At 47.8% G+C, this 9,872-nt stretch overlaps 2 protein-coding genes across 6 annotated transcripts; both read right to left on the minus strand.

Annotated features, from left to right (window-relative positions):
- Nucleotides 1-252: 252 nt before the first annotated feature.
- LOC105550641 lies at nt 253-1,148 on the minus strand. The gene has a single exon (XM_011995598.1). The coding sequence runs from the start codon at nt 851-853 to the stop codon at nt 326-328; it is 528 nt and encodes a 175-aa protein (XP_011850988.1). The 5' UTR covers nt 854-1,148; the 3' UTR covers nt 253-325.
- Nucleotides 253-5,164, minus strand: SMIM12 (small integral membrane protein 12). 5 transcript variants are annotated; one of them, XM_011995601.1, is made up of 2 exons: nt 4,022-5,164; nt 253-1,191 (listed from the first exon to the last, which is right to left on the minus strand). In XM_011995601.1, the coding sequence occupies exon 2, from the start codon at nt 1,184-1,186 to the stop codon at nt 908-910; it is 279 nt and encodes a 92-aa protein (XP_011850991.1). In that variant the 5' UTR covers nt 1,187-1,191; nt 4,022-5,164; the 3' UTR covers nt 253-907. The 5 variants fall into 5 exon arrangements, with proteins under 5 accessions (XP_011850991.1, XP_011850989.1, XP_011850993.1 ...); XM_011995599.1 differs by having other exon boundaries at nt 4,895-5,026; XM_011995603.1 differs by having other exon boundaries at nt 4,870-4,973.
- Between the last annotated feature and the right edge of the window lie 4,708 nt (nt 5,165-9,872).

Here is a 9,872-nt window from a genome sequence, read left to right on the forward strand (position 1 = left end):
AAGGCGTGTGCGTGTGTGTGTGTGTGTGGTCTACTTCCATTTAGACTTGAAGCTGCTACAGCCAATTGTAATGATGGTAAAAAGGTTCCTGGGAATCTGTGCCTCCAGGGTTCAATGCAACCGCACTAGTAAAGCAGTTTCCAGGGCTCCTTGGCACCCTTTAATACCAATGTTATCCTGCTCTAAAACACCTGTACTTGCCTAACTCCTAAGAAGACTCCCAAATACCATCTAGATGATAAGATTCGATCATTATGGTTCTCAGATACCACTTTAATCAAGTTTTGCACTCTACAGTGATGGGGGTAGATGATGGGGACTGTTTTCAAGCAAATTCACGAGGCACATGTTCGTCCCTGCCCCATAGTGAACAGTCTGGGCTTCCCAGAACAGAAAAATGCTTTCCTTCCTGGGGGAATCCCATTCCTGAGCTAACAAGACAGATTTCAGTAAGAATGAGCACAAAGGATAGGGCAAAACAGTGAAGGGAGCCAGGTGCATATTTGAATTCTTCCCAGTGCAGACTGGAACTAGACATGCAGGTATCCCTCCTAAAGGCAACACCCAAATCCCAGCCATTCCCACTCGAGGCCAAACCGCCTGCCCACAGAGATTGACAGCCAACGTTCATCTCATAACACTCCTCCCAGCAGTGCACCAGTAAACTCAGATGCCTGAGTGCTTGTGGCCACCACACAACAGATGCGGCCTTCCTCTTCACTGGCCCTTTGGCTGCCGCTGGGTCTGCCTGGACATCAAGGAGCAGCCAGTATTTGTGTGGCTGTGTGGTGTGGGAGGGGCCAGAATAAGCAACAAAGCCAATTAGATGTGGGTTCTGGGGCTCTGTCAACATGGTAGCAGGACAAGTCACCGCCCACAGTAGGGCCGTAGGGCCCTGTGTCCTCCATCAATTCTTCTCTGGGCGGTTTCTGTTCAGCACAGCTTTCGGGGCAAATTCTAGCTTGTCCTTAAGGCTCACCACTTGCGTGTGGTCCTTGCCTAGAAGCTCATCCAGCTTGCGATCCTCTCGGCGCTCTGAGATGCTCTTTTCCTCCTCCACGGGCTGGGGGTCCTTTCCCCTGATGAACCATTCCAGGTGGTAGCCCACAGCCCCGACCACGAAGGCAACAGGGAATGTGACATAAGGAGCATAGGTACGAACCACGGTCCAAAACACAGGCCACATGACATCTGTGGAAGAGCACAAGGCAGCATTAGAGAGAACCCAGCATCACCTCCCACCAAATAAGAGCAACCCACTAGGGCTCTCCACTTACCAGGCAGCCTGGCACAATGTTTTTTACTTTTTGTTTTGGTTTTTTTTTTTTTTTTTTTTTGAGACAGAGTCTTGCTCTGTCACCCAGGCTAGAGTACAGTGGTGCGATCTCGGCTCACTGCAACCTCCACCTCCCAGGTTCAAGCAATTATCTGCCTTAGCGTCTCAAGTAGCTGGGATTACAGCTAATTTTTGTATTTGTTTAGTAGAGACAGGGTTTCACCGTGTTGGTCAGGCTGGTCTTGAACTCCTGACCTCATGATTTGCCCACCTCGGCCTCCCAAAGTGCTGGGATTACAGGCGTGAGTCAGCGTGCCTGGCCAGCCTGGCACAACTTACTGAGCACCCACCCCCATGCAGAGCAATGCGAGAGGTGGGTCCCTGAAATAATCTAGGAAATTTCAAAAGATTCCATTGTTAGGGAAGAAGGAGGGATCTCCAGTTTACAGACTGTAATCTTTGACAAGTGTGCACCAATATATGACAATGTTCCCCACAAGGGGACCTCTGAGCCTTACCTAATAGAGCTTCAAGCCCATTGACCCCAGGCCCTAGTTTGCCAACATTTCAAGAAGGGAAAAAGACGCCTTTCTCTGCTCTATGAAATTTCTCCATGAGCGCAGCCAGCCACCTTTTCCCCATGACACACAATTCTACAATTCTCCACCATATGAAAAGTCGTTCCTTTTCCTCATGTAAAGCATAAGGAGTATATTTAAACAGTCAAATACATACTGTGTTACCTAATTATTCTGGATTTTAGGTAAATAGATAATGGTTTTATCCTATTCTGAAACCTGGCTTTTCTAACAAGGGGACAAACCTATACTTTACAAATCTGCTGACTAAACCACTTTCAAAGTATCCTATCTTGGCTCACACCTGTAATCCCTGTTACTCAGGAGGCTGAGGCAGGAGAAATCACTTGAACCTGGGAGGCGGAGGTTGCAGTGAGCTGAGATGACGCCACTGCACTCCAGCCTGGGCGGCAGAACGAAACTCCGTCTCAAGAAGAAAAAAAAAATTCCTGTCTTCAATGAAACCCATACAGTCGTATTTACATAAAAAGCTCCTGAAAATATCACAAATCATTATACATACTCTGGATATCGCAGAACTTGAAGATTTACTGTGAAAAACCACTGTACAAGCCCTGGCCGGGAGCTGGGGCGGGGGTAGGGGGGCAGGGAGAGGAGTGGAATTGTCTCAGGGCCTCCTGAAATGAAGTAGGGCAATGCCAAAGTAATGTAAAAACACACAAATTGGGTCACTCTAATGGCCATTCTGTCTCAAATGATTATTACATTATCAATTATCAAAGATCATTCACAGTTATAATAACACAGCTACCATGTATTGAGCACTTATTACATGCTAGGCCTTGGGCTAGGCACATCGTATGCACTCTCTCTCTTAATCCTCATGTCCACCACGTAAGGTAGATACATAACCCACTATCAGAGGGTTAAGAGACTTGCCCAAAAGTATCCACTAAAAGATCTTTCTGTTTATGCCCCCGTAGGTACTTCTCCAACACTGCTATCTCTGATCTAAAGTGAACAATCAAAACCTCACCAAGGATAAGATGATTCTCCCCCTCTCTCTTTGGTTCCCAATTCTCTTTGAAGGAATCCCATTGTTCTCTGGACATTAACACTATAAGGCAGCGGTCCGCAACCTATATTTGGCACCAGGGACCAGTTTCGTGGAAGACAATTTTTCCACAGATGGGGGATGGAGAGGGATGGTTTCGGGATGAAACTGTTCCAGCTCAGATCATCAGGCATTAGATTCTCATAAGGAGCACACACCCGGATCCCTCGCATGTGCAGTTCACAATAGGGTTTGCACTCCTGTAGGAATCTAATGCCGCTGCTGATCTATGAGAAGGTGGAGCTCAGGCGGTAATGCTTCCCAGCTGGCCCACCGCTCACCTCCTGCTGTGCAGCCCAGTTCCTAATGGGCTGAAAACCACCACCGGTCTGTGGCCCAGGAGGTTGAGGATCCCCCCAGTAAGGGAGCATAATGAAATTAAAAATAATAAATAAAATAAAAAAATAAATAAAACTGCAGCATCTCCAAGACTCCCCTCCTTATTGTCTTAGCACCAGGCACTATGATGACAATTTACACACGAACCATCACCTGATCCTCATAACACCTCTATGATGTAGGAATGATTAGCCCAGGCTCTTGTTGACACAAAGGCTCACAGACATTATGTTAACTTACCCAAAATCACCAGAAGTGATAGAGCCACTGATTTTCAACCCAGGCCTCTCCAACTTCAAAGTCTACACTCTTTCTAGTGGGAAGAACACACTGCAGAGGTATACGATTTCTGTTCAAATCCTGGATTTGGAGAGAGCTTCCTACAGTTCTTTTCCCATCAGCCTGGCATTTCATTACCTAGAAGAGCTTCCCCTTTCCCAAACCCTGAGATTATACTCAGGGATTTGTGAAATTCAGAGATATAACAGGAGTTAAAAGAGGCACCTCTGAAGAATCCCAAACCTAATACTTCTTCATTTTCCTTCCACCTTTAAAGCAAGTCCTCTGTAGAAGTAAATGCTTCCCTAAATAGCAACTGTCCAGACTTTCAAATCTGTCTTAAAACATATCGAGCCTGAGTTCACAACGATCTCTCACATGCAGCATAAAGTCTCTCTCTACCGTCCTGCTCACATTCTAATCATTCCCAAATAAGTCAATTCATTCCTTTATTCAACACTTATAACCACTTGCGCTGTGTCAGGCACGGTGCTGGCTTACCCTGTTTGCATTTCTCAAGACACTTTAAGCTCCAAAAGGCTAAGCACCATGTCCGTCTGGCCCCATTGTGCCCTATCCATCCAGGCACCTCTCCCACCCTGCCTGGCAGAGTGCCCAAAAAAAGGTCTGCTGAACGAATGAATGACAGCCCAAACAACTCCCTAGTGTAAAATCACAACATTCTCCACCCACTCTCCTCCAGAAGGTGGCAGGAACATAACAGACGCCTTTGCTGATTACAGAAACCTAAAGACTCCATCATAGTCATCCCCAGACAAGGTATCACAATGAAAGAGGCAAAAGTGTCTGAAAAACACTGTGACGCATATTTCCAGCCCGGCATGGAGGACTGGAGGTCTGCCAAAAGCATCCGGTAAAAGTCAACTGAGTTGCTGGGAAACCTGCCCCAGTGCCGGGGCCCGGAGGCCCAACGAGGCCAGAAGCCGTAGTCCTAAATTCAAGAACTGCTAACAAGGACAGAGGAGGCCTGAGAAGGTGAAAGAATTAACCCTGACAGTCACTCAAGCGCAGTCCAGGAATGGGAGCGCAAGTGAGGTCAGGGTCCATCCAAATGGCTACCCTTCTCCCTTCTGTGGGGCTCCCGGTCCACTGCCCCTAGCCCACCTCATTCGTGGCCTCATCAACGTCCGTCCTCACTGAGGTGCCGATAAGCCCTGTCTGCGGAGGGCTACTTGGACTCCCAGACTGGGCACCAGAGCACCCACCAGAGAAGGGGGCTGGCAGGTCTGGCCGGGACCAGGGTGGACCCTAGCGATCACTCCTCCCGTAACTCAGAGGTTACGGGCCTGGGCTGACCGGACCTGCTCGCCGGGACCGCGCGCTCACCTGCGGCCCAGCCCACACTCCCTAGTGTGGCCCCCGCTCTCCGCCCGCTCGCCGGGAGCACGGAAGTCGCCGCTCCCAGCGGCCCGCGGGACCTTGCCCTGTGACCCTGCCCACTGGCCGCCGGCTCTCGGAGCGCAGGGATTGGCTGAACTTTAGCCAAAGGAGGGAAGGAAGCTAGGCGTCCGCAACCGGGCCCCACTGCGCTGAAATGGACGTCGCGCCCCCTGGTGGCCTGGAGGTTTCTCAGTGCTGTCGCCACGTGCTTTCTACGTGGAAAAAGTGAAACATCGATCATCCAGTCATCTTTTTCAACTGATGTTTATTAGGCGTCTTCTAAGACCTAGGTCTTGGCACGCAAAAACAAAAGACATGATCCCTGACCTCAAGAAGCTCTTCTTAGGAAAGTATAATTTAGTGCTTTAAGACCTCTTGGGATCCAGGCTAGCTTTCTAGTGGCCCTGGGAACATTATTAACCTGTCTGAGCCTCCCTTCCCCTTCTGTGTAGAGGTAATAACACCCATTTCGCAGGGATGGTGTGAGGGTTGGATGAGACAATATTTGTAAAGTACTGTGGCAGGCACACAGCCAGCAGGGAAATAAATGTGGCTAGTGTTAGTGTAAAAATAATTGAAATATAGTAAAACCTAAGTCTTGCATGACCTCTTGGGTACAAGTATTCACTTCCTCCTCTGTGTCCCCACTGTACCCTATACAGACATCAATTTTATCATATACAGAAAAGTCCCAAAGCTCAAACTTCTTAACGCTCCCACAAGGCCCTTCCCACCTTCATTCCACTAATCTCAGCCTGCATATTTATTTTGCTCACACATACAAAACCCTGCAGACCACGCTGTTTCACACCCAGTGAATTACTGATGCTTTTTCATCTACCTAGAGTGTCCTTCCCATCTTTTTTTTTTTTTTTTTCTTTTTAGTTTCACTCTTGTTGCTCAGGCTGGAGTGCAATGGCACGATCTCAGCTCACCGCAACCTCCGCCTCCCAGGTTCAAGCGATTCTCTCCTGCCTCAGCCTCCCGAGTAGCTGGGGTCACAGGCATGCACCACTACGCCCGGCTAATTTTGTATTTTTAATAGAGAAGGGGTTTTTCCATGTTGGTCAAGCTGGTCTCGAACTCCCCACCTCAGGTAATCCGCCTGCCTCAGCCTCCCAAAGTGCTGGGATTACCGACGTCAGCCACTGCGCCCAGCCGCTTTTTTTTTTTTTTTTTAACAAGATCTCGCTCAGTCACCCAGGCTGCAGTGCAGTGGCACAATCATAGCTTACTGCAGCCTCGACCTTCTGGGCTCAAGTGATCCTCCCACTTCAGCCTTCCGAGTAGCTGGGACCACAGATGCACACCACCAGGCCTGGCTAATTTTTGTACTTTTTGTAGAGACTGGGTTTCACCATGTTGCTCAGGCTGGTCTCAAACTCCTGAGCTCAAGCAATCTGCCCGCCTCAGCCTCCCAAAGTGCTGGGATTACAGGCATGAGCCACCGTGCCTGGCCATGCAGTGCCCTTCCCGCCTTTCTTTACTATGCCAAATTGTGCTCTGGCACAATTTTCAAACTTCAGGGACACCTCCAGAGGAAGCCTCATACATAGACTGCTTACCACGTTAGGCACCCTTCCCCTATTATCTCAAAAGCTCAAAGCTAAGTTCTGGCAGTTAAGATGGAGAAAGGGGAACAGTGTTGTAGGGACCAAGGTTCACTGAAAATCAACTGACAAAAGGCAGATTAATAGGAGAAAAGACATACAAAATTTTATTTTAACGTGCATAGCACGGGGTGGGGGGCGAGGGGGCGGGAAGGGAAGGGTCACAGGAGAATGATTACCCAATAACCCAATGGGGTACAGAAGCTTATACACCCTTTTTCAAAGGGGAAGGGGAGAGATGGAGAATATAGACAATTCTTTTGAGGGAAGCACGTGATTCTTAGGGCGAAAAAATGGACAGAAATTAACTTGAAAATGATTCTCTTTAGAATTTGAATGAGCCCGAGAAGCAGGCATCATCTTGTGAAAAATCCATCCAGGCGTAGTTGCCTTCCTCAGTCTTCTTTTCTGAGATAGATGAGATTTCGCGGAGGAGAGGAAGGCAATTTTGTTTCTTTTGGAAAGAAGTTTTCTTGATTAGATTAGGACATTCTAGAGAGAGTGCCTCCCTATACTTGGGAGAGAAGGTTAGAGGGACCTTGATTCTGAGGCAGCTTTGAAGGCCTCTTACCATGTCAAAGTGCCAGTCTTTGGGGTATCGCTTTCTGAGCCCCAACAGTACAAAGAAATATTTAGGAGACCGTGGTTAGCAGAACCTGTTCACTAACTGAATATGTGGAGACGAGAAGGGAACAGAACTGCCCAGAGTAACTGGCATTTGGCCAGCCAATCATGTGCTAGGCATTGGGGATGCAAAAATGGCTGGGACCAACCTGCCTCCAGAGTTCTCTGACTAAAGAAACAGATGGGTCTACAAAATGTCAATAGAATATAAGAAATGTGATGACAGAAGTATACACACGCAGCACAGAGGAGGATCTTCAGCCCGGCCAGGAAGATTCAGGGAAGGCTCCCTAGAGGAACCAGGCCTTGAGCTGAGTCTTGAGTCATGGCTAGCAGTTCCCTCAAGCAGAATTGCTGAGGGGCTCAGGAGCATAGACTTAGAAATCAGATAGCCATGGGTTCAAATCCTGACTCTTGTCTGCTTATCTCAGAAAAGCTATTTACACTCTTTGTTTTAAAAAAAGACAATAATAGTACCCACTCCTAGGGTTGCTGTGAGTATTAAATCACCTAAATGTGTATAAAGTGCTTGGCATAGTAGTTTGCACCTTCTCAGTGCTCAGTAAATGGTTATTGACATGTTAAGTATTTCTCAACTGTATTGCTCCTTCTGTAATGTCCTATGTCCATTCGTGGCATTACTCATTCATTAAGCCAGAAATCTGAGTGACACCTTCAAGGCGTCCCATCTTTGCGTTATTCTCCAGATCCAGCTTGCAGCATGTATGCCTCCTAAATGTCTCTCAAAGTCAACATCATTATCTCTTACCTGGACCACTTTAGCAGCTCCCTCAATGGTCTCCCTGCTGTCTTGTTGCCCCCTCCAGTCCATGTCCTGTCTTTTGGCCATAGTTTTATCTTTCAAATAAAACTATGAGGCCTCCATCTTAGCCCCCTACCCCCAACTCTATGGGTTCCTCCTGGCCATATCTCCTCCACGCCCTCCACAGCCACCATAACCTGTCACCCTCTCCAGCCTGTGCTTTCATTCCCAACACACATGTGCCTCCACGGCTTTGCCCAGGTTTGTCCCTTGGCCGGAAATGAATTTCTCCCTTCTCTTCCTTGACTACAAAATGCTAATTCATCCTGCAAGATCCAGCTCACAAGGCAGAAAGCTCTCCCAGACTGCCTGTGCTATGGTTGTACCCTCCAAAACTTACACTGAAATTTGTCATTGTAAGTACTAAGTGGTGGGGCCTTTAAGAGGTTATTAGGCCACGAGGGTTGCACTCTCATGGGTGCAACTGACGCCCTTATAAAAGGACAAGTTCAACTCCCTCTTGCCCTCTCTTACCTTCTCACCTGCCATGGGATGACACAGCAAGAAGGCCCTCACGAGTTGCCAGCACCTTGACACTGAACTCCCCAGCACCCAGAACTGTGAGCCAATAAATACCTGTCCATTACAAGTTACCCAGCCTGCAGTATTCTGTTATAGCAGCACAAAATGGACTAAAACACCCTGGTTGCTAGAGGCTCTCTCCTCTCTCAACCCCTTGGCCCCTCTGAGAGAGCAGGTCTCCCTTTGCACCATAACTTTCTGTTTATGTGCTGGCCATGGCCAGACTGTAAGCAACTTAAGCCAAAGGACTGGACCTAATCTTTCACTGATATATGGGGCTCAGCATAACTACCTAGGCCACAAGAACCAAAGGAGACTCATCCACACCAGACATAGAAAAGTCTATGAAAAGTCATAGACCCATAAAATGCTGTATAATGTAAAGGTTAAACTCAGACTCAGCCACTTCCTGGCTTCATGGTTTGAGGTAAGCTGTTTAAACCTCTCCATGCCCCAGTTTCCTCATCTGTAAATGGGGATGATAACAATATCTGTCTTACAGCGTTGCTCTGAGTTCAAACCTCAACCATGCCCCAATTTTAGAGATGATAAAACAATCTCAGAGAGGTAAACTGACCCAGCCCTTCTACTGGAGACCCTTGGACAGTCATCCAATTTAAGTCTTCCCAAACCTGGTTGCTCAGAATCTTGTGGAGCACTTGTTAAAACCTTATTTGAGGGCAGAGTCTATTCACTAAGTCTTGGGCGAGGCCCCAGAGTCTGTATGGGATCACCTCCAAACTAAACGCTTTTGGGAATTCAGATCACATTACAGCCCTCCTCACCTTCCAGGCTCATGTGAATTTGTATTGTGGACCATCTCTTGCTTTTCAGAAGTTGTCTACCAAACCAGTCTATAAAACGTTCACGCCACTCTTCTGTTCAAAACCCTTCTATAGCTCCCTACAGCCCACAAGACCCAGGCCACCTGCCTCAATGAGACCCAAACACTGATATAATCAAGACCCTGTGCTCCCAATGTCTCTTCCTCCTCCAGGCCTTTGCACAGCTGTTCCCTGATCTTGGAACATTCTTCTCAACCCTGGCCCTCCTTCAGCAGCTAATCCCTAATCATCTTTCTGGCACTCACCCCTGTATTTTAACTGCTTGCTTATTTATCTGTTTTTCCCATATGACCATAAGCTCCATTAAGGGTAGAAACTACATCTTGTTCAAGGCTATTCCTGTGGCGCCCGAAAGTGATAAATGTCTGCTGAATAAATGAATGAGAAGAATTAGCTGATCCAGTGTGGCCCAAAGAAGCAGCCAATCCTGAAGGATTTTCCTCCTGCCTGGAGGTGACACACCAATCCAAAGGACTGCTCAAGGCGTGGAAAGGGGCTTT

This window comes from Mandrillus leucophaeus, unplaced genomic scaffold (genome assembly GCF_000951045.1).
Source record: "Mandrillus leucophaeus isolate KB7577 unplaced genomic scaffold, Mleu.le_1.0 Scaffold493, whole genome shotgun sequence".
NCBI classification, from domain to species: Eukaryota; Metazoa; Chordata; class Mammalia; order Primates; family Cercopithecidae; genus Mandrillus; species Mandrillus leucophaeus.